The sequence below is a fragment of the Aquarana catesbeiana genome, linkage group LG04 (genome assembly GCF_042186555.1).
Source record: "Aquarana catesbeiana isolate 2022-GZ linkage group LG04, ASM4218655v1, whole genome shotgun sequence".
NCBI classification, from domain to species: Eukaryota; Metazoa; Chordata; class Amphibia; order Anura; family Ranidae; genus Aquarana; species Aquarana catesbeiana.
Genome location: NC_133327.1, coordinates 643,549,656 through 643,575,351, shown reverse-complemented (window position 1 = coordinate 643,575,351; position 25,696 = coordinate 643,549,656). Strand labels below are relative to the sequence as shown.

Below are 25,696 nucleotides of genomic sequence, written 5' to 3'. Positions count from 1 at the left end.
TGATTGCACAATTGTCAGTTAAAGTAACGCAGTGCCAAGAAGCAAAAAAATAGCCTGGTCATGAAGGGGGGTAAATCTTCCAGGGGTCAAGTGGTTAAGCAACAACCAAGGAGTTTCGGGGGCTTGACCCACCCCCTTTTATCAGGGCTAAAAAAACAGATCATGTAAGCGCGTGGATTTGAAAAACCAACATTATCTGGTTTTTAGCCCCGATGAAGGGAAAGTGCTGAGCTCCCAAAACACGTTGGTTGTTACAAAATAAAAAATCTTTTAAAAGGTCCATACAAACTGGTATGCCTCTCCCCATCCTTTCAAAACTTTAATAAACCAGACCCAACTGTCCAAGATGGGATTTCCCATCTTATCTGTTGCATCACAGTGATGGTAAGTGAACGGAAATCTACCAATGAGTTAAAGACATCCAAAAAATTCTGAATGAGGTTGACACCCTTGCCCACTGTGTTCTTAATGAACAAAAACTATTTAAATGGAGTTTTATGTTAACAGCGAAGCCGATATCACCTGAAACTAATAGTGTCCTGTTTTGTTTTGCAGCGTGGTTGGTATGGAACGGAGAATGAGTATTACCTCCTGCAGTTCACACTCACTGTACGCTGCCTTTTTTATACCAGCTTCTGCCTAGAATACAGCGGACATCCGGGAGATGACAGCAGACCCTACACCTTTTCATCAATGCTGGCCTATGTCTTTTATTACCCTTTATTCCACAACGGCCCTATCATTCCTTTTAATGAGTTTTCTGAACAGGTATGTGTCTTTTTATAGTATGGTTGTGTGAAATGACTGCCCCTTATCCACCATGTTATCTTTGTTTCCATTTATCATTTTGTCTTTATGTTTTTATACAAGCTTATAGCCCATAGTGACCAGTCTTTTATATATTCTTTCACTGATCTATACTGTACTGTAATATATTATATCTTGCCCTTGTGAACTCACACTTTGTTGTATGCATTTATAATAAAGCTCATCTCTGGGCTCCTTCTTATAACACACAAGTGCTTTGCCATGGACCCTCCTGTATTTTTTATTTTTTTATTTTTTTAAGCTTACCTGTCTTTTAGGCTGCTCACATGACATCTTCTTTCTCCTCTGATCTTTGGCAGTGGGTGGTCCTTGAGCCATCATTTTTATTCGAGTGTAGGGCTATGGCGAGGTCCCCTCAAACAGCAGATCTATGATGTACTGCACTCACAATATATCCTCAGTCTTCCAGGGTAAATAATGCTTAGTGCCATTTTACCTGAAAGACTGAGGACACCTAGTGGCATAATAACATGTTTGCAGGGCACAGTGCTGGAGAGTAGGGTAGTTATGCACCATAGAGTGTAGGGCTCTTGTGATGCCATCTTAAACAGCAGATCCATGATGTACTGCACTCACAATAGATCCTCAAGGTCTTCAAGTTTGCAGGATCTAACCTGAAATACTGAGGACACCTTGTGGCATAATAGAATTACTGCAGGGCACAGTGCTGGAGAATAGGGTAGTATTGCGGCTAGAGCAACTTTTATGTTTTAACCACTTAAGGACCGGAAGAATTTACCCCCTTCCTGACCAGGCCATTTTTTGCGATACGGTACTGCGTCGCTTTAACTGACAATTGCGCGGTCGTGCAACGCTGTACCCAATCGAAATTGACGTCCTTTTTTTCCCCACAAATAGGGCTGTCATTTGGTGGTATTTAATCACCACTGTGTTTTTTTTTTCTTTCTTTTTTCTTTTTTTTTTGCGCTATAAACAAAGAGCGACAATTTTGAAAAAAACTATTTTTTAAACTTTTTGCTATAATACATATCCAAAAAAAATATATAAAAAATCCAATTTATTCATCAGTTTAGGCCGATAATTATTCTTCTACATATTTTTGATTTAAAAATTTGCAATAGGCGTATATTGATTGGTTTGCGAAAAAGTTATGGCGTCTACAAACTATGGGATAGATTTAGAGACTTACATTTTTTTATTGTTTTTACTGGTAATGGCGGCGATCTGCGATTTTTAAATTTTTTTTTGCGGGACTGCGACATTGCGGCGGGCATATCTGATCCCAAATGACACTTTTTGGGGACCAGTGACATTATTACATTGGTCATTGCATTTTTATAGCACTGATCAATGTAAAAATTACACCAGCAGGGAAGGGGTTAACACTAGGGGGCGATCAAGGTGTGTTCCCTTAGCGTGTTCTAACTGCAGGGGGGATGGGCTTACTGAAACATGACAGAGATTACTGTTCCCGATCACTGGGAGCAGTAGATTTCTGTCATGTCATCTGTCAGAATGAGGATCCGCCTTGTTTACAAAGGCACATCCCTGTACGAGGCGATTGCGGGTCGCCGGCGGACATAGAGTCCCCCCCGACCTGTGGGCGCATTCCCGCAGCGGGCGCGTGCCCGCCTGCAACTGTGCAAGCCACCATACAGGTATGGCGATTCACGCAGGAGAGCCAACCTGCCGCAGTACAACTGCAGCGGCTGGTCCTTAAGTGGTTAAACTGCTCCTAGGGGACAGGTTTTTTCTTTTTATTTTAGTTGGAGTTAGGCTTTTAAGGGTTAGTTCACTTTTTCAGAAAAAATGAAAAGGGAAACTTGTACCCTACACCCTGTGTAGTGGTCTGGGGATTTGAAATCCCCACTCGTTTTTTCTGTAGGGCTTCCAGGATGGATCAGAGCGATTCTGATTGGTCATGGCTGGCACTTGACCACTTTGACCAATCAGAATTGTTCTGATCCCAGAAGCCCTACAGAAAGAAGAGTGGGGATTTTGAATCCCAGAACTTCTACCTGGGAGGGGAAGGGGAGTTGTGTAGGGTGTTAGTGTACCTTTTCATTTCAGGGGCGTGACTTTAACATAAAGTTGTCTTTAGAGGAAGAGAAATGGGGGGCACGGGGGAGGACATTTCTGGCTTATTTTGAAAATATTAGTATAATGGTAATATTAAAGGAGAATTATAGCCAAAGCTGAAGCCAACTGTTGGCTGACGTCACAGAGCCAGTCCAGGCTCTGAAAAGATCCTGCCAATATGGCCGGGACCCACCAAGAAGCCAGGATCGGCACCTGGTTCAGCCTCTCAGCGATCCGCCGAGAGTCTGGGCCAGCCGCTCCACAGCTCAGCACTCCAGAGAGCGCTGAAAGGGAGAGCAGAGAGCCGCTGTCTGACAGTCCCGGAGAGGGGGGAGACTGAGCGATCAGCTGTGTCAGATCGATGCCACATCCAAGTAGGGGAGTGTAAATGTTTTTTTGTTTTTTTTAAAGCCATACTTCTCTTTTATTATGCTGACCCACTAGCTTCAGTTACTAACCCCATTTAAGTATGCAGATTTGAAAAGTCAGACTAAAGTCAGAAGTCCTTACCTGCGTTCTTGTTCTGGTTCCGTAGCACACATTATTAAAGACATAGGATCACCAAGACAGACAGGTGGCTAGCACTTTCAGGAGATCAGCAATGGCCATCGTTCTGTTTTTCTGTTATGGCAGGTTTGTCTTTAAATTCTGAAGTTAGTATTGTTTGTGATGCACAAAAGTACCTTTTTTGTATATATATATATATATATATATATATATATATATATATATATATATATATATATATATATATATATATATATAAAAAATTCATTTTAATCAGGGCTGCACACCATGGTCAGAGTACATGTCTCCGTCAGCCGCAGTTTGCTCTCCTGTGTCTGTGTCTCTCTTTGTCCTCCAATGGTTCATGCATTTTATAATACTGCTAACAAAAGTACCTCTATCTGTCTATACATCAGCTTGTTACCTGAAGTCATCTGGGAGATAGATTGGAAAGGGAAGGCAGCTCTTTGATTAAGTTGGGATCTATTGCAGAGCATAGTGCTGCCTCGCTTACATTGGGTTCTTGCTGATCAATATCCTTCCTTGCATATCTTCTTATTTCATATCTTAATACACAGTATACATATTAAAAGCTGATCTTGCTAGACAATATCCAGTTTACACACAGGAACATTATACCTGTCATTCCAGTTTTTGCCTTTACTGCGTGGCAGTATCTGTTCACATTATAGCTGAACTGCAGCTTTTGGTACACTTTACATAGTTTGTTTGGACCAAGCTGGCCCAAATGAACTATGTCGCTCACTAACATGTGAGGCTTCTGGATGTGTGGTATATACTGTATGGAGCCGAGGCTCCATACAGTACTGTGTTCAAGGTTCGAACTGAGACTTCCTGTCTCATACCCGGAACACAGTAGAGTCTATCTGATCAGTGCTCAGCCATTCAGAGAAAGTGATGTATTCTAGCAGAGTCAGAGGTTGTGACATCATCAGCCCACCTCTCTGACTCTAATGTCACAACCTCTGACTCAGCCAATCAGAGGAAGCTTTGTATTCATTGCTAGAATACATTGGTTTCTCTGAATGGCTGAGCACTGACCAGATAGACTCTAATGTGTTCCGGGAATGAGACAGGAGGTCTTGGCCTGTAACCCGGAACACACTGCCGTACGCTGTATGTAGCCTTAGCTACATACAGTTTATACAGCATATCCAGCTGCCTCACATGTTAGTGAGGGACATGGTTCGTTTGGGCCAGCTTGGCCATGTAAAATGTATCAAAAGCTGGAGTTGAGCTTTAACTCATGGGTTCAGGGGTCAGTGAAGTGTGGACGCCTAGACCAAATTTAGCAGCATTGTGTATTACAAGCTGCCAAATTTGGTTAACCCCATTATAAATGTCTTATTTTATTTTCGGATTTTAAAGTGGTTGAAAACCCTTACATATAACCAGTGAAGTGACTGGCCTCAGGTGATACACAGATGAAGCTCATCCTCCTACATAAGGTGTACCTGTTTATCTGTGGTCTTCTCTTCTCTACATCTGTTCAAAGTCCAGAAAAGCTGTCAGAAAAAAGGAGGCAGAGAGTTGAAGTTACACTCTGCAGAGATCAGTGAGGAGAGCTCTGAGAGCTGATTGGAGGGAAGGGACACACCCCTTTCACTTAGCACACAGTTATAGAGCTCAGGCTGTCAATCGGCTTAAGGTCCCTCCCCGTCACCATTTTTCTCTTGGTGTCAGGAAAACTTGTGAGAAGTGGTTTATGCAGATAGCCGAGGAATGAAGCAGCAGGCAGAAATTACACTTGGACCCCTTTCACACCGAGGGCATTTTGCAGGCGCTATAGCGTTAAAAATAGTGCCTGCAATCCGCCCTCAAACAGCTGCAGCATTGTCTCCAGTGTGAAAGCTCGAGGGCTTTCACACTGGAGCGCTGCGCTGGCAGGACGTCAGGAAAAGTCCTGTCAGCAGCTTCTTTGGAGCGGTGAAGGAGCGGTGTGTTTACCTCTCCTCCACCGATGCTCCCCATTGAAATCAATGGGGCAGCGCTGGGATACCGCCGGCAAAACGCCGCTATTGCGGCGCATTGTGGGTGGTTTTAACCCCGCTAGCGGCCGAAATGCGCCGCAAATCCGACGGTAAAACGCCGCTATAAATAGCGGCGTTATACCGCCGATGTGAAAGGGGTCTTATTGCTTTTAATTCACACTATAGAGGGACATGCTTTGCTCATATTTTTGTCTGAGGTTTACAACCACTTTAAGGGGCTGCAGCCAAGATCTTGGTATTGATATTTTTTCAGTCAGCGATTGGCTTTCAAGTAAAAGTGATCTGAGCTATTATAGAGCTGCCCAGTCTCTTTTATAGGACAGGTGTTTACCACGTGTGGGAAAAATGTAATAAATTGCCCTGATAAAAAAGTGGTTAAAGTGGTTGTAAAGGTAGAATTTTTTTTTTTATCTTAATGCATTCTATGCAATAAAATAGAAAACCTTCTGTGTGCAGCAGCCCCCCTAATACTTTACCTGAGCCCCATTTCTATACCTCGGCTGTCTGGGACCCTCCCTCCTGATTTGCTGAGACACAGTAACGGCGCAATTGGCTCCCGCTGCTGTCCATCAAAGTCAGTTAGCCAATCAGGAGAGAGAGGGGGTGAGACTGCGGACACATAGAGCTGTGGCTTGGGTGCCCCCATAGCAAGCTGCTTGCTTTGGGGGCACACAACAGGAGGGAGGGGCCAAGAGCACCGAAGGGGGACCTGAGTAGAGGAGGATCTGGGTTGCTCTGTGCAAATCCACTGCAACCGAGCAGGTAAGTATAACATAATTGTCACTCTAAAGCAAGAAAAAACTAGACCTTACATTCACTTTAAGGGCCATTTGGTAAAACGTGTGTCTTATAGCATGGGACTGCTTGAACCGCGATACGGTTTGTTGTGGCGACATTCATTCTGAATGCACTCATACAACAGCAGGCAATGTATCTGCACTGCTGTGCACCCCAAAGCACATGCCATGCATTGATCTGATAACTGCAATGGCTTTCTATTTTATAATGATGTTAGAATATAGTTCTTCTTTAAGGGTGCATCGTTTGATTCTGAACACTATGCTCTATAGATGATCCTTCAGCTTCCTCTAAAGCTGTCTTTTAAATGCTTCGTACCTTGCAAGCTGACGCAGCTCTGCACCTAAATTATAAATGATGTACTTTTTCCGAGTGTGTTGCTATGACAAATAATTTTATATATGTTTTAGATGTGCTGTAAATGAATGTGGGTGTTTTGATCCATAGTGAGAGACAACTTTGTGATGTGTCATATTAGAATATATAGATGCAGCTGGGGTGTGCTGGCTGTGCGCATACGGAAAACTCTTAAATGGGAACTGTAAGGAAACAAATGTGTAAAATCTGACATTTCTAGTTGTCTGGAGTGTCTTCTCTAACATAGTAACAGTATATCACCTAATGTTTCTTCCTACAGATCTGTTATTTTTTTCCTTACCTTTAACCCATTCCCACCCAGCCCCAGCGTCCCTTTAAAGTGGTTGTAAATGCAAAATTTTGTTAAAATTTCAAATAACAAAGATGGTATATTTACCTGTTCTGCGCAATAGTTTTGCACAGAGCAGCCTCGATCCTCCTCTTCTCGGATCCCTTGCCGGCGCTCTAAACTTATTCCCCCTGCTGAGTGCCCCCAGAGCAAGCGGTTTGCACTGATGCATGCTCGCTCCCAAATCCCGCTCTGTGTGTCCATAAGGCACTGGCTTTGATTGACAGCAGCAGGAACCAATGGCTCACGCTGCTGTCTCTGAGTCAATGAGGAAGGAGAGAGCCGCTGCTCTTGTTCACATTGCTGGTTCAAGATCAAGCAAGTATAAGGGGGAAATGGGGGGAGGTGCTGCTTGTAGAAGGTTTTTTACCTAAATGCAGAGAATACATTAAAGTGTTACTAAACCCACAACAGTAAAATCAGTCTGTATATGCAGTAAAGCATGCTTGTTATACTCACTGTGGAACCTAAGGGGTTAATCCTCTGCATTGTGTAAAAAGGCCGTTTGATCCTGTCCTCTCTGATCCTCCCCTTCGACAGTCCCTGATTAATGTGTTGATAGAACTGAGCCTTGGAGGCATTCTGCACATGCTCAGTTTGGTGTGTATTGCTAGAACGTTTTTTTGGAGCGTGCATGTGATCAGCACAGGGCCAGTCAGCAATGTCCAGATAGAGGGTTAAGGGTCCTGCAGCCTCATAGGACAGTCAGAGTAGAATGAAAACTCCTCCAACAAGCTTTAAAGTACCTTTGACATGGGGACGGATCCGCTCAGCAAAGTCCGCCAGCTCAGCGGGATCGCTCTGTTGATCTCCACTGAGCCGGCGGATGACAGGTCCCGTCTCTTCTCACTGAGCGGGGAGGGACCTGTCAGAGCCCAGCTGATTCCTATGGGGAGATCGGACGAAAACGGACAGCGTGTCCGTTTTCATCAGATCTCATCCAATTCGATCCAGCAGATGGATAGCTGAACGTATCGCCATACGTCTGTCTTAAGCGGATTGGATGGCAGGCGGGTGTCAGCGGACACATCTCCGCTGACACCCGCTTGCCCACAGAAGTCAATGGGCGGTCTACTTGGATACGCCTGAAAAAGCAGACAGACGGATCCGAGCGGGCATGTCGTGTGAAAGGGGCCTTACCAGTGCTCGGCTGGACACTGATAGAAGTCACAAGACGGCTATATACTGCTGATGAGGAAAGGTATTTCCCAGTTTATATTTACTAAAATTATTGCATTTTCACGTTCTGTGTACTGTGGGAGACCAGATATAGTGAATACAGGGTCCTGGGTTTAGTAACACTTTAAGGTAAAAAAACACCTACGCTTTAATTGGTCCTCTATGCCCAGGTGGTGGGAGAGACCCTCCGATCACATGACCACTGTGATTGGCTGTCACAGCAGTCACATGATTGGGAGCCAGCTTGAAAAGAGGCTCAAAGATGTCTGACAGCTCGATCATTGTGCTGGGAGCACAGAAACCTCTGCCGTCCATGGATACATACATGCAGCATGTGGGTGTTAAAGCCCACCTTCTTTGCTGCTGCATATATGCGTTATGTGGATGGCAAGAAGTTAAGGTAAGAAGCACATGCCCAGCATACGTGCATGTTATAGCAGACATCCCTCCCAGTCTGCACTTCTCCAGCACTGACAGATCCATTGCCACATCTCCTCCTGCATTTCTTCTGGACCAATGTGTTCTTGCTTCTGCCTTGGGTGGCTACTGATAATGTAATTCTTGTGCATGCACACTGGGGTTACAATGTCTTAGCATCAGGCTCTATTCTCAACATCTTACAGATATGGGATATATTGTATACTACACTGTACATGCACTGCAGGCAAAGAAAAAAAGCTGCTAGCAGAAGAGAAAGGAGATTTTTTGGCTAAGAAATATGCAAAGTCTCTTCTACCAAGAAAGTCTAACTCCTGGCATTTTTTTTAATTATTTTTTTTTATAGTTGCACTTTTATGTTACAGAATCTTAAAGGGGTTGTGAAGGTTTTTTTTATTTTTTTTATTATGAAATAACAAACCTGTTATACTTATCTGCTCTGTGCAGGGGGTTTCTCCTCTTCTGGGGTGCCCCGTCGGCCCTCCTCCCATTGATCGGGTGCCAACACGGAAAGCCGCTTTGCATGGTGACACCAGCGCGGGTACGCTCCTGAGTCCCGCTGCTGCGTCCATTTACACAGACAGCAGGACTCGGCCCCGCTCCCGTGTCATTGATTTGATTGACAGCAGCTGGAACCAATGGCTCCCACTGCTATCAGTCTGTCCAATGATTAGGTAGACAGCATCTGGAGCCACTGGGCTCATGCTCTTCGCTGGATCAGATCAGGTAAGTAAAAGGGGGGAGTTACAACAAAGACGGTTTTTCACCTTAAAAGCAGTGATGGTGAACCTTGGCACCCCAGATGTTTTGGAACTACATTTCCCATGATGCTCAACTACACTGCAGAGTGCAAGAGCATTATGGGAAATATAGTTCCAAAACATCTGGGGTGCCAAGGTTCGCCATCACTGCCTTAAAACATAGAATGCTTTAAGGTGAAAGATCTTGAGACTTTACAGCCAAACCAGACAGGAGCATTGCTTGAAATCCCGGTACCTACCACCCACCGAGTCAGTACTTGCTGCCGGGTGCTGGCTCATGAAGTGAGCATCTCTGACTCAAAAAAGATCCAATGTTGAGGAAAAAGGGTGGCCCTGATAATAGTACCATGAGAATTAGCTTCAGCTCAACCTCTTCTCTTTTGCGCCCCCCCATGACGCGTTTCACCCCTATAGGGCATAGTTGTAGTCTGTGCAGCTCACTGCAGCCTCAGGATTAGAGCAGTGCATTTGGAGAACCTTTGTGTCATTTTTCACATGGATAGGGAATAGAGCTGCACGATTCTGGCTAAAATGAGAATCACGATTTTTTTGCTTAGAAGATAGATCACGATTCTCTTGGCGTAACATCATCTTTCACATTAAAACAAAAAAAAAACTGGGCTAACTTTACTGTTTCGTTTTTTTTTTTTTTTATTCATTGAAGTGTATTTTTTCCAAAAAAACTGCATTTGAAAGACCGCTGGGCAAATACAGTGTGACATAAAATATTTCAGCAATTGCCATTTTATTCCCCAGGGTCTCTGCTAAAATATATATGTTTGGGGGTTCCAAGTAATTTTCTAGCAAAAAATATTGATTTTAACTTAAGAAAGAAGTGTCAGAAAAAGATTTAGACTTTAAGTGGTTAAACTTCCTGCATTTACACATTGTTGAAAACTTGGCAGACTGCCAGGATTATTTATTTACACAAATGTTCTATCCCTTTGATCTAAGAAGGAAGCTTAGTTACAATGTTTCAAGTTAAAAGACTTGGCAGAATGCCTGATGCTTTCTTTTGACAGCTGAGTGAGCAGATAGTCTCTCCACTTGTTTATATGAAAGAATCGGCAACCCCTGCAGGAGAGATGTCAGTGGAGGTGAATTGAGATCACGATTTTTTAACGATTAATTGTGCAGCTCTAATAGGGAATCATAAAACACGCTACAAAAAATTCAAATCTCATGTAATTGATTAACAAGGTAAATCTCTAATTGTTTTGTACAGGGAGAATCAGTTTTTTTTAAATTCAATATAGTTCCAATTTCTAGGGTATAAAGTTCAGGGTTGCTTAAAGTAGCCTGAAGCCAGAGATAATTGGGGTTAATTGGGCACAGCGATCCCGTGTCATCATATTCCAGTCACATATGCTGTGCGGCCTTTTGCCGATGTGCATCCTTTACCAGTCAGAGAGGCTTGCATATTAATGATGTTATATGTTTTGATCCCTGAACAAGTGTTTACATAAAAAGAATTAAAATGTCATTGGCGCTGTTAATGAAGGTTATAACTTGTCTGTGCTGCATCTGCTTAAAGCGGCTCTCTCTGTGCTCGCTGTTTGCCCGCCGCTGTCTTTGTTCATATATTATAGTTAGAAATGTTAATTCTGTTGTTTCCGAGCTTCAGATGGATGTTCTCTAACACCGCAACCAATAATTAGAATTTGCATGTACGGAGTTTATTGGGGGATTTGACTTGCGCTGTCTGAACTTTAAGGTGAAAAGTCACTTTAAAGATCAACATTCCTCTAATGAATTCTAATATGTTAAGTTGGAGGAAGAGCACAGGTTTTGGTCTGGAGGGAAATTTTTACAAAAACAACTGGACTAATGTTGTCTGTGTCTTTATAAATGAAAATAATAATAATAATAATGGTAAATTTATTTGAGTATGGCCTCATATATTAATAATTGATATAAAGTAAAAAAAGTACCATCATCCAAATTGAAATATGAAAAATTGGGAAGGTGGAAATGTGGGGACAGTTGCTGACGCTGGCCAATACACATGTCCACCTATAGTGGTTAATGGACTATCTCGGTACTGATACAATGACCAAATGGTTATGATAAAAAACCAAATTCAAAAAAGAACAAACATACAGGAATATTAAAAGAAACACCACAAGTAACTGACTACTAACGGGTTCCCCCGTATAACTTCTGTTGGAGTGGAGTATAAATTATAATTAGTATATAATTTTAATTTATAATAATAATAATAATAATAATAATATAATTCATATTTTAATTTATACCACGAAACGGGTAGAGGAAATAATTTATATTCCACTCCATCAGAAGTTATACGGGGGAACCCGTTAGTGGTCAGTTACTTGTGGTGTTTCTTTTAATATTAGTGGTTCTAAAGGCTGAAGTTTTTTTTCCCTTAATTTGTTATTTATGCATTAAGGAGAAAAACCTTCATTATGCAGTCCCCCCGCCTCCACACTTTTTCCCAATCTTCCTAGTTGGATGGTAATTTCTTGCCCAGCAGTACAGAAGATGGGGATATGGTAAGTGTAAATCTAACTTTTTTTTATATTACAGGTTTCTTTTTCTACTTACTAACAGTGGATGTTTTTATCGGGGTGTGTGTATATAGGGGAGGGGGGTAATACAGAATACCTGTGGAACAGTGGCCTTTTATTTGTGCGTTGATCAATGTCCCCACCTCAGGTGTTCATCTGTTTTGCGTATTGCTTCCTTTAGACAGGAGAAACTCTACTGTTAAAATTTCCTGATGAATAGGCATTGGTGTACATAATTCAACTGCTAGAGACGTCACTAGGAGAAGTTGAGAAGTTTGAAGACAGAGAGTTTCTGGGTCTGGTGTCAGCAATTCTAGAATGAAAAACCAAAGACAAGTGGGTTGGGTTCTCTGTGTGTATTTACATGCTTATTTGACCGTCTGACATTTTATTGAAAATTTCAGATGCAGAAACCTGATACAGAATGGACGAACATTCGATATCGTGGATTGTTCACAGATTTGTTGCGTTTATTGCTGTGGTGGTGCCTGGCAGAGCTGATGATCCATTTGATGTATATGCATGCAATGTATAGCCACTACCCTGTTCTTGAAGAAGCCTCATACTGGACCCTTGGTGAGTAGATTAGTTCTTTTCCACTTCTCTACCTTCAAAGGATAATTAGTTTAGGGGCAAACAGATGTTCCCTGCCCCCACCCATAACTGGCCTTCACAACTGGGCAGCACAGTGGTGTAGTGGTTAGCACTTTTACCTAGCAGCAATAGGGTCACTGGTTCAAATCCCGACCATGACACCATCTGCCTGGAGTTTGCATGTTCTCCCTGTGCCTGCGTGGGTTTCCTCCGGGTACTCCGGTTTCCTCCCACACTCCAAAGACATGCTGGGAGGTTAATTAGATCCTGTCGAAAAAATTGGGCAAATATGTGTATGTTGTATGTGTATGTGTTTGTAAGCATGTTGGGACCCCATGGGGCTAAGGGCCGCGCTATACCGCAGATGGATACCGGCGGCAAAAGCGCCCTAAGGCAATTCAGTTCACATAGGTAGCGCTATACAAGTCACTCATTCATTCAGCAAGGAGCTCACGGAAGGGCAAAATGCATGAAAGAAAAAACCACAGAAAATTCCCAGCTTAACTCACCAACCAGTCTGCTTACCAACCAAAATAACCTGTCCAACAGTCTGCATTAAAAACAGGGGTTTGCACACATTTACAAACGCATGCATAAGCTGCAAGGCCTCTTCACAGTACCCTGTATTACTTGCAGTCCTAACCTAAATTTATGAGGGTCTCCACAATGCAAGCATATGAATTCTAATGGACAGATAAGGAGCAGGTGGTCCTGAAGGTAGCCCAATCCTCCTTAAAGGCACAGGGGCACATTGGACACCCAGCACATAGCACGATGGCAGCAAAGGTGCCCAGTGTGCCCCCTGACCAAATTTACACCAGTACCAAAGAGATGGCCCCTGCCCCCACCTATAACTGACCTTCACAGCTAGGAGCACATGGAAGGGCAAACTAATGAAAGACCAAACCAGAGAAAATACCCAACTCCACTCTCCAACCAGTCTGCTTACCTACCGAATTAACCTGACCAACAGTATGCGTTAAAAACAGGGGTTTAGTTAGCAAACATTTGCAAACATCTTCCCCTTATCTATCCATTAGAATGGATGTGCTTCCATTGTGGAGACCCTCATAAATTTAGAAGGTTAGGACTGCAAGAGATACAGGGTGCTGTGAAGATGCCTTGCAGCTTACGCATGCATTTGCAAATGTGTGCTAACTAAACCCCTATTTTTAATGCATACTTTTGGACAGGTTGATTCGGTTTGTAAGCAGACTGGTTGAGTTGAGCTGGGAATTTTCTCTGGTTTTGTCTTTAATTCGTTTTAAGGGGCCGTGCTGGTGGGCTTTGGGCTTGTGTGAAATGGCTTCAGTTTGAGATGCTTCTGAGATCATTCTGAATTTATTGATATGTGCATTTGACCTGCAGCTTGTTTTCTTCTGAACTACAGTTGAATGTCTCCAACCAAGTTTTGCATTCCCATAGACTTGTATGGGAAGAAAAAAAAACCCAAACAACAAACATCTCTTGCGTGGCAAGTGATAGCCTGGCAACAATAAAAATGGTACTTCACATCTCAAGGGATATCACTTTGAGCCCTGCTACCCTCTATTAATTGGGGTGTCTATAAAAATGAACAAAAGAGGGCACACCAGCCTAGGGCATTATCCCACATACATTTATTAGAATATGAAATCATAAGAACTACTCACAAGCATTAGAATAAAAGATCACTTAAGGAGCCACTCATCCGTAGCTCAAAAATCCTGAACTCAACAGTCTCCTGACCATAGGGGAACGCTCACTAGAATAAATAAAAACAAATGGACCTGAATCAATTCGGATCATTCGTTAGGTTGCTTTGGTTTTTCTGATGTTTCAAACACTAAGAAAAGGCCCAAACTATTGCGTCATGCTACCTGAATGAAACTAATGAACTTGTTGTTTTCGTTGTAACTTATTTTGAATTTGTTGAAATTTGTTACTGTTGTGGTTCGGACGCATCCAAATTTCCAAATTTCATCCGAATTTCAATGTGTAACTAAATGAATCGCACATGTCTAATCTGTTCTTTGGCTGCACTGGAGTTCTTCTTTAAAGTGCTGTTGTGTACAAGGTGACAGGGCAACTTTAAAAGCTAATTCGCCTTATTAGTGGGAATGCTTTAGCAGTCCCACTATTGTTATTCCATTTAATTTATTTTTATTCCGTACGTTTTTTGGCTCTGCGTAACTTCTGCATACTTTCAGCTATTAAAACCATTCAACTATTAAAATGTTCGTCTCTTTTAGCTGATGTGTGCTCTTTTTCAACTTTTTTTCTACCATTTATACTTTTTAAAATATTAAGCTTTTTAACACTTTTTTTTAACATTGAAGTCAATGGGAGCATGCTTGAAATCCTTAAAATCTTCTTCCGCTCCCAAAAGTTTCAGCTCCTTCATACTTTCACCTACAGACGCCAAACAAACTTTAAAATGTTCACAAAATATTCAGCTATCTGGCTATATCTTTTCAGTTTGATATCTTTTACAGTTTTTGAGAAAAAGCTTTTTGTTTAGAGGTAATTTCAGAAAATTTTAGCCTTTAATCAGAGTGTACTGTGTTTGTTTTGTTGCCATGGTTACCAAAGCTTCTGTTATACACAGGGGGGGAGGTGGCTGGGCAATCTCAGCTCTGATTACAGAGCCCGGGGGAGGGGACAGACACACCATGTACTGATTTATAATAGAGGAATATGATGGGGCAATTCTGATGGGGCAGTTTTGATGGGGCAATTCTGATGGGGCAGTTTTGATGGTGGCAATATGATGGTGGCAATATGATGGGGCAGATTTAATGGGGAAATTCTGATGGGGCAGTTTTGAATGGGGCAATTCTGATGGGGCAGTTTTGAATGGGGCAATTCTGATGGGGCAGTTTTGATGGTGGCAATATGATGGTGGCAATATGATGGGGCAGATTTAATGGGGCAATTCTGATGGGGCAGTTTTGATGGGGCAATTCTGATGGGGCAGTTTTGATGGTGGCAATATGATGGGGCAGTTTTGATGGCAATATGATGGGGCAGTTTTGATGGCAATATGATGGGGGCAGTTTTGCTGGGGGCCATTTTAGCAATTCAGCATTCCCACGCATTTTCCCCAGGAAATGCATTTTCTAGTTTTAATTTTAATTTTAATTTTATTCCGTACGTTTTTTGGCTCTGCGTAACTTCTGCATACTTTCGGCTATTAAAACCATTCAACTATTAAAATGTTCGTCTCTTTCAGCTGATGATGGGACTTTTTCAGCTTTTTTTCTACTATTTATACTTTTTAAAATATTAAGCTTTTTAACACTTTTTTAACATTGAAGTCAATGGGAGCATGCTTGAAATCCTTAAAATCTTCTTCCGCTCCCAAAAGTTTCAGCTCCTTCATACTTTCACCTAGAGACACCAAACAAACTTTAAAATGTTCACAAAATATTCAGCTATCTGGCTATATCTTTTCAGTTTGATATCTTTTACAGTTTTTGAGAAAAAGCTTTTTGTTTAGAGGTCATTTCAGGAAATTTTAGCCTTTAATCAGAGTGTACTGTGTTTGTTTTGTTGCCATGGTTACCAAAGCTTCTGTTATACACAGGGGGGGAGGTGGCTGGGCAATCTCAGCTCTGATTACAGAGCCCGGGGGAGGGGACAGACACACCATGTACTGATTTATAATAGAGGAATATGATGGGGCAGTTTTGATGGGGCAATTCTGATGGGGCAGTTTTGATGGGGCAATTCTGATGGGGCAGTTTTGATGGTGGCAATATGATGGTGGCAATATGATGGGGCAGATTTAATGGGGCAATTCTGATGGGGCAGTTTTGAATGGGGCAATTCTGATGGGGCAGTTTTGATGGGGCAATTCTGATGGGGCAGTTTTGATGGTGGCAATATGATGGGGCAGTTTTGATGGCAATATGATGGGGCAGTTTTGATGGCAATATGATGGGGGCAGTTTTGCTGGGGGCCATTTTAGCAATTCAGCATTCCCACGCATTTTCCCCAGGAAATGCATTTTCTAGTTTTAATTTTAATTTTATTCCGTACGTTTTTTGGCTCTGCGTAACTTCTGCATACTTTCGGCTATTAAAACCATTCAACTATTAAAATGTTCGTCTCTTTCAGCTGATGAATAATAATAGAGGAATATGATGGGGCAGTTTTGATGGGGTAATTCTGATGTGGCAGTTTTGATGGTGGTAATATGATGGGGCAGTTTTGATGGGGACAATTTTTATGGAGCAGTTTTAAAGGTGGCAATATGATGGGGCAGTTTTGATGGGGCAATTCTGATGGGGCAGTTTTGATGGGGCAATTCTGATGGGGCAGTTTTGATGGCAAAATGATGGGGGCAGTTTTGATGGCAATATGATGGGGCAGTTTTGATGGGGGCCGTTTTAGCAATTCAGCTATTCAGCATTCCCACGCATTTTCCCCAGGAAATGCATTTTCTAGTTTAATATGCAATGCAGCAATGATAGTTCACACCAGAATTTAATTTTGATAGGAGTGAAATGGAAGCAGAAATCGGGCTTTTCTAGGATTAATAAGGGAAAAGCAACTGATTATGGTGTCTATAGAAGTAATGTGGCCGTACAGTTCACTTACAGGACCACTCAATCAACAGCCGGTGACTTTTAAACCGTGGCAGTCGTGCTGACATCTAAATTTAAAATATGCAGCACTGATTAAAGCTGTAATTACTCAACAAAAGTGCTGGAAAGAGATAAATCACTGGCATTCCATGTTGTTGTGACCATTTCTGCCTAGCAAGTACAAATGCATGTGAGGCTGGGATCCAGTCCAATGTATTAAAGCCCAACTTTGAGCACCTTCATTTTATACTTTCGGATTGGCTTAAAGGAGTTGTAAACCCTTGTGTTATCACCTTAATGCATCCTATGGCCCCCCAGCCCCCCTGTTTTACTCTCCTGAGCCCTGTAATTTCCCTGGGCGGAGACACACTCTTCCTCTGCCCGGGGATTTTCGGCTCTTGTTTGGATAGATTGATAGCAGCACAGCCATTGGCTCCTACAACTGTCAATCATATCCAGTGACACGGTCTCCGGGGGGCGGGGCCGAGTCCTACATTCGGCGGGGTTACATGATGCGGGGAGGAGCCGCGAGAGCCGCCGGGGGACCCCAGAAGTCGAGGATCGGGGCCACTCTGTGCAAAACGAACTGCACTGTGGAGGGAAGTATGACATGACATGTTTGTTATTTTTAAAAATATAAAAAAGCAGCTTTACAATCACTTTAATATTTGTGTAGCTCTGCCCATTATTATAGCTGAACTCCCGAATCACATTCAGTCTTGCACGGTTGTACAGGCTCCTCTCCTGTACTGAAATTGCTACCTCTGATTTCACTGTATACTGTGAGTTTTCTCACAGTGTGCAATAGAAACTGAAGCAAGTCATATAGAGCCCACCTCATTTCCTGACTGAAGGATACCTAGCATCCCCTGGGACTTTCCTCCCCAGCCTGACTGTCCCTGTTCTAGTCTGTTTCTTTTATTCATTGGATTTAATTCTATTTATTTTTTTTAATGATGGATGCTCAGCATCATGTGTGCTTCCTTGGAATGCCCACTCCTCTAGACTGGCATCCACCCATCAGGGCATTTTGATATTTATATAACTTCTCCCAAAACCCAGCCTCCTGTCTGCATCATGCCTGAGGGCTCTTGAGAGGAGTACTGAGGCAGGGTGCTGTGATGTTTTCAGGTAGCTACATACAGCATGTCCAACAAAAACAAACTTACCAGCCAGCCTGCAACAACCCAAATTGTCCTGTCTAACAGTTCACATTAAAAACAGGGGTTTAATTTGCACACATTTGCAAATACATGCGAAAGCTGCAGAAGCAGCAACAAGGCACTCTGGTATTATCTGTAGTCCTAACTCTATACATTTTGAGAGCCTCCATATTAGAAGAACATACAGTATATAGCAATGGATAGATTGAGGGCAGGTATGCTTGGAGGGAGCCCACTCCTCCTTAAAGGCACAGGGGCGCACTGGACACCCAGCAAATAGCACAATGGCAGTGAAGGTGTCCAGTGCGCCCCCTCGCCAAATAACCAGTGTGTTGTGGCCCCTCCGCCAGAACACACTGAGCAGCGCTCACAGCCATTGGCTGCCAGTGCTGATCAGCTGCTGGTTGGGTGCTGGTTTTCCCAGTACGTGTTCTCGACAAAGCCGGTTGTTGGACACGCAGCTGTACGTCCTGCTGAACCAGCCAATATTTGGATTGTGTGTACCCAGCATTAGACTGAGGAGGAATTTGGGGACAACGCTGAAGCATGGAGAGGGTTAGTAGAACTTGGGCACTTTTTTAAATACAGGATTTGGATATTTTTTGCCCCCGGATATTTGTCGGGGCAAAAAAGGGAATAAGCAATTGAACCTACAATTTTACTTGAAAGTCTGTCTCAAACTATTCTGCAGAAAAATCTCACAATCATTGTCACCCTGTTAGAGGAATTGGAACATCAGTGGATCAACTGCAGTAAATCTACGTTGCAGGTGGGACACACAAAAACAGAAAGTACCACGTTAATGCTATTTACAGATTGCAATATATATGACATTTTTTATTTTACTAAAAAGTCTACTTTAAAATATTCTCTTAGGGCCGGTTTACACCGGGAATCGCACAGGACTATGCTGAATGTTCCACATGCAGTTCTGTGCAGTGCACCAAAGGTAGTGCATGCACTACTTTTGGAAACTCAATCCAACACATCACACTTTTGCACCATGGGATCAGGTGCGAGAAAATGAATTGCAATTGCGATTTCATTAACCACCTCAGCTCCAGAAGATTTCCCCCCCTTAATGACCAGGCCTTTTTTGCAATATGGCACTGTGCTACTTTGACAATTGCGCGGTCGTGTGACATTGTACCCAAATAAAAAGTATGTCCTTTTTTTCCCACAAATAGAGATTTCTTTTGGTGCTATATTTGATCACCTCTGTGTTTTTTATATTTTGCGCTATGAGCAAAAAATTACCGACAATTTAGATTTTTTTTCCTGCTATAAACCATATCCAATAAAAAAATTTAAAAAATCATTTTTTTTCATAAATATATGTAAATGTGTATTTTGCTACATGTTTATGGATAATGGATAAAAAAATCCCAATAAGTGTATATTGATTTTTTTTTTTTTTTTTTACTAGTAATGGCGGCGATCATATAGCGGGATTGTGATATTGCGGCGGACATTTGGATACTAATTGACACTTTTGACACTTTTTGGGAACCAGTGACACTAATGCAGCGATCAGTGCTAAAAAAATATGCACTGTCACTGCACTAATGACACTAACTAGGAACAGGAGATCAAAGGGTTAACTGTGTGCCTAGCCAGTGTTTTACTACAGTGTGGGAGGTGCTTTTACTAGGAGAAGACATAGATCCATGTCCCTGCTTTGCAGAGACACAGGATCCATGCCTACCCTCCTGTCAGAACGACGCTCTCCCTTGTTTACATAGACCACACTTCTGTGTCTCTGCAGGATAATCGGCAGGTGCCGGGGGACTTCGAGTCTGCTGTACCTGCCGATCAGCTCCTGCTCTATATAATCACATTGGAAGCGAGCCAGCGGTGGCGCGCATTTGTGCCGGTACACAGAAGAGCCAGATCACGTATATATACATGGTCCGCCGCACAACTGCCACCCTGTAGCTGTAAAACTGCTACAGGGTGGCAAGCAAGTGGTTAACTAAATATTGACACCTGGTGAAGATCGCAACTGCAGTGCAATTTGAACGCGGTGCGGAAAACGCACACGGAACGTGGGTTTCCCACACTATGTTTGGGTGTGCCTTTAGTGCACTTCCTGCCTTCCTACTCCAGCGCTGTATGCTGACCGATGAATAACGCTCACAATCTTCATCACTGGCGTCCTCGCACACACTTGTACTGCAGAGAAAGAAAGGGGCGTGTCTGACCGGGTCAGTTACAGAGCACTGGACAGTGTGGTCACACTCTGTTGCATATTGGACTGCACAGGTATATTAGGGCACATTGCCATAACTTGAAAGTAATGGGGAAACCATGAGAAATAAGGTGATTAGTACAGTGTTTATCTGTGACTTCAGGTGGGCTTTAAACCCTGTTTTTATATTCTGAATCTTTTGCAAAATCAGAAAAAAAGACCAACAGTGCAAGTAGGCTCGTGTCTCTAAGGGATAAAGGAAAAGGGAATCCGTTAAAGCTGAGCTGCAGGCAGCAAAAGATCAGCTGGGTGATATGAGCTGATATTGAGGATGGAAAAGTGAGATGTCTAGTCAATGCTAGACAGAGAAGTTCTGGTTCCAAGGCCAAGTAAACAGCCTGCGGCCCAAAACACACTTAATCCACACTGTCCTCTGATACCAGTATGTAACCCAGTAGGACACGAGCTTCACAAATTGAGTTTATCTCTTATTACGTGATTCTTTCAAAAACATTTAAATCGCTACTTCAGGGGATAAATGACGGCAAGCAATTCTCATACACCTGTCTTAGTAAACATGTCAGCAAACCACATGTAAACTCACGGAGTAACAAAGTTATAGCCTTTTTAATGCTTGATTTAATTCAATTTCACCATAGCTGGATCTGACAAAAAAACACATTTTTTAACCATTTGAGTTCCGGATGGATTTACCCCCTTTATGACCAGAGCATTTTTTCCTATTCAACACTGCACTACTTTAACTGGCAATTGCATAGTCATGCAACACTGTACGCAAATGACGTTTTTATCAAATTCCCAATAAGTGTATATCAGTTGGTTTGTGTGAAAGTTATATTGTCTACAAACTATAGTATATATACTGGAATTTATGAAGCTATGACCCTTTACTGGTAATGGCGGTGATCAGTGACTTAAAGTGGGACTGTGATAGTGTGGCGGGCAATCTGGCACTAGCTGACGGTTGTACCTTGGCTACTCGGGCACTTTGAGAGCCTGAGCATATATACAGTTGTGCTAATAAGTTTACATACCCTGGCAGAATTTTTTATTTTTTTGGTCATTTTTCAGAGAATATGTACGATAACACAAAAACTTTTCTTTCACTCATGGTTAGTGTTTGGCTGAAGCCATTTGTTATCAATCAACTGTGTTTACTCTTTAAATCATAATGACAACAGAAACTACCCAAATGACCCTGATCAAAAGTTTACATACCCCAGTTCTTAATACTGTGTATTGCCCCCTTTAACATCAATGACAGTCTTTTGTGGTATTTGTGGATGAGGCTCTTTATCTTCTCAGATGGTAAAGCTGCCCATTCATCATGGAAAAAAAAGCCTCCTGTTCCTGTAAATTCTTGGGCTGTCTTGCATGAACTGCACGTTTTGAGATCTCCCCAGAGTGGGTCAATGATATTGAGGTCAGGAGACTGAGAGGGCCACTCCAGAACCTTCCCTTTATTTTGCTGTAGCCAATGACAGGTTGACTTGGCCTTGTGTTTTGGATCATTGTCATGTTGGAATGTCCCAGTACGTCCCATGCGCAGCTTCCTGGCTGATGAATGCAAATGTTCCTCCGGTATTTTTTGATAACATACTGCATTCATCTTGCCATCAATTTTGACCAAATTTCCTGTGCCTTTGTAGCTCACACATCCCCAAAACATCAGCGATCCACCTCCGTGTTTCACAGTAGGAATGGTGTACCTTTTTATCATAGACCTGGTTGACTCCTCTTCAGCATTTATAGCATTTGTAGCATTTATGGTTGTGGCCAAAAAGCTCAATTTTGGTCTCATCACTCCAAATGACTTTGTGCCAGAAGGTTTGAGGCTTGTCTCTGTGCTGTTTGGCGTATTTTAAGATGGATACTTTGTGGCATTTGCGTAGTAATGGCTTTCTTCTGGCGACTCGAACATGCAGCCCATCTTTCTTCAAGTGCTTCCTTATTGTGCATCTTGAAACGGCCACACCACATTATTTCAGAGAGTCCTGTATTTCACCTGAAGTTATTTGTGGGTTTTTCTTTGCATCCCGAACAATTTTCCTGGCAGTTGTGGCTGAAATTTTAGTTAGTCTACCTGACGGTGGTTTGGTTTCAACAGAACCCCTCATTTTCCACTCCCGATTGGCATTCTCAATTGCTTGGTTATCTTTTTATATCCCTTTATACAGTTCAACTACCTTTTCCCGCAGATCCTTTGACAATTATTTTGCTTTCCCCATGACTCAGAATCCAGAAACGTCAGTTCAGGACTGGATGAAAGATGCAAGGGTCTGTCAGGAGTCCAGAAACTCATTGATCTTTTATACACACACTAATTACAAGCAAACAGATCACAGGTGAGAATGGTTACCTTTAATAGCCATTCAAACCCCTTTGTGTTAACTTGTGTGCATGTTATCAGTCCAAAAGCACCAGGGTATATAAACTTTTGATCCGGGTCATTTGGGTAGTCTCTGTTGTCATTATGATTTAGAAAGAGTAAACACAGTTGATTGATAATAAATGGGTCCAGCCAAACACTAACCATGAGTGAAAGAAATGTATGTATGTGTGTGTATATATCTATATATATATATATATGTGTGTGTGTGTATCTATCTATCTATCTATCTATCTATCTATCTATCTATCTATCTATCTATCTATCGAGATATATAGATATATATCTATATATAGATATATATATCTATATATAGATCTATAGCTATATAGATATATCTATATAGCTATAGATCTATATATATATATATATATATATAGATCTATAGCTATATAGATATATATATAATTTGGACACATGCACAATTTACCAAAACATATTCAAGCTATGGTTATATAATGGATATGGGCTGAAAGTGCACACTCTCATGTTTATTTTGAGGGTATGTACATCCATATCGGAGGAAGGGTTGAGGAATTACAGCTTTTAAGAACAGCCATCCCCTCTTTTTCAAAGAACCAAAAGTAATTGGACAATTGAATCAAAAGCTGTTCCATGGCCAGGTGTGGGCTACTCCTTCGTTATTTCTTCATCAATTAAGCAGGTAGAAGGTCTGGAATTGAGTCTAAGTGTGGTATTTTGCATTTGGAATCTATTGCTGTGAACCTACATCGGGGGTCAGCAACTAGTAGATTGTTGAAAGGTGACTGTTTGGAAATATTAATTTAGCCACTTTTAGCGTATATCAAACCAAAAACATGTTTTCCTAGTTTTGGATAGAGTTGGGAAGGATTAGAACCCCATATAAGGCTCTTATTTATCCTCTCTTCCTGTCCCACTGACGAGGCTTGTCAGCTTCTTTTTTGTGGTGGCAGGAAAGTCATTTGCACTGTCTATGGCCTGCCTTAGTATGGTGCAGACTAACCTGAAGTCTCATGGGATGTATGATCTTTGCATCCCAAGAGGCTTCAGGGATAAGTAATTCATGCTAGTTATCAAAAAGTGAGGGACTGGGACTCACAAAAAAGGATGTTTTAAGTGGATAGAGTTACAAATCCTTTGGCAGATAGACAGTTCATATGTGTGTATTTACCTATACAGCTTTTGTTCCTCTTAATTCCAAAGGTTTAATGGTATCTTACCATGACCACATTTCTCACAAGTCATGATTCTGTCTACATTATGCTCTAATTACTTTTCAGTAATACTGACCTGTTCTTTCTCCTAACATCAGACCACACAAATACATGTTAGCTACACAAGGCACCTTTATAAAACCCTAGGATTATCCTTATTATAGGGAAAGTCTAACAAAATGTTAATTCAGTGTCTATCCTGATTACACTTTGGTAGGTTTATGAGGTCACAATGGTGTGGGGTTTTTTGTTCAGTTAGCCTCTATTCATAAGCACACCCACGAGGGATGAGTCAAGAAGATTAATTTCCAATTGGCTTTGGATTACTCTGAAAGGCAAGTTAACCTATCAAAGGCTACATAGGTTAAGAATAAATCTATCAAAACCAAATGAAACCTCCTAAATGACCAAGCCCTAATGTAGATCTGATAGAAATGTGACACTTGGGTGAATATATATTGCTGGCTGGGGAAATCAGAGATTTTGCTGCTGATGTTAAACATTGTTGAGATGTTTGACCAGGGAGGGTTGAGAGGTTTCAGATATGAGATGTATAAGAATTGGGGAAGATAGTCATCTTAAAGTGGTATTAAACCCAAAACCTTCTTTTGTATAATACAGGGGGTCCCCTACTTACAAACATCCGACTTACAAACGACTCCTACTTACAAACGGAGGGAGACAACAGGAAGTGAGATGAAATTTACCCCTAGGAATGGAAATTCACTCCTGTAAGAGTTAATATGGGAAAAAGGTGTCTCCACTGATGCTTTATCACCTATCCTTATTTCCCTAATAACCCAAAATTTTCAAAATCTAATTGTCATAGGGACAGAAAGTGAGGTGAAATCTTCTGAACAGGGGCACAGACAGCAAAACAAATGTTACAGGGGTGATAACCCTTCCCTATGCTATCTACAAAACTTAAAAATTGATTTTTTGGCTGGAGCTACACTTAAAAAATTTACCTGTTCCGACTTACAAACAGATTCAACTTAAGAACAAACCTAAAGTCCCTATCTTGTTTGTAACCCGGGGACCCCCGTACTGCTGTAAGTTGACCGTACACTGATCGCAATTCAGCCAGTCCAGCAGGGAATGGATGAAGTTTTATAAAGCCAAGAGCCAGGAGCATAGAGGCTTTCAAAGTGGTAATCTAATGGGGCGTACACACGGTCGGACTTTTCGTCTACAAAAGTCCAACGGACGCCGACGGACTAAAGCTGGCTGGTAATCCGATCGCGTGTGGGCTTCTCCGGACTTTCAGCAGACTTTTTCAGCCTCAAATCCGACGGACTTTAGATTTGAAACATGCTTCAAATCTTTACGTCGTAACTACGACGGACCCCGAAATCCGCTCGTCTGTGTGCTAGTCCGACGGACAAAAACCCATGCTAGGGCAGCTATTGGCTACTGGCTATGAACTTCCTTATTTTAGTCCGGTGTACGTCATCACGTACGAATCCATCGGACTTTTGTGTGGTCGTGTGTAGGCAAGTCCGTTCGTTAGAAAGTCTGCTGCAAGTCCGCCGAAAGTCCGCCGGAAGTCTGTCGGACAGGCTGTCGGACTTTTGTAGACGAAAAGTCCGACCGTGTGTACGCCCCATTAGAAGCACTCAACACTGGCTGCTGCTCCCCAGCTCACAAGACCAATGAGAAGGGACAAAAACACAAAAAAGGATCGCTGTTCAAAAGTAGTAGAAACGAGGATAAATCCATTAAATCCAAAGCAGGATAAACGTGTCTCCTCTGGCCCGTGTGTCTCCTTCGGGCTCCCTGG

At 42.1% G+C, this 25,696-nt stretch overlaps 1 protein-coding gene across 2 annotated transcripts in view; it reads left to right on the top strand.

The window, feature by feature from the left end:
* HHAT (hedgehog acyltransferase) overlaps nt 1-25,696 on the top strand; it is a 502,378-nt gene that overhangs the window by 73,125 nt on the left and 403,557 nt on the right. For both annotated transcript variants that reach the window (XM_073628427.1, XM_073628426.1), the window contains 2 exons: nt 556-768; nt 12,202-12,373. In XM_073628427.1, the coding sequence (XP_073484528.1) occupies nt 556-768; nt 12,202-12,373 (385 nt within the window). The remainder of the gene's footprint in view (nt 1-555; nt 769-12,201; nt 12,374-25,696) is intronic.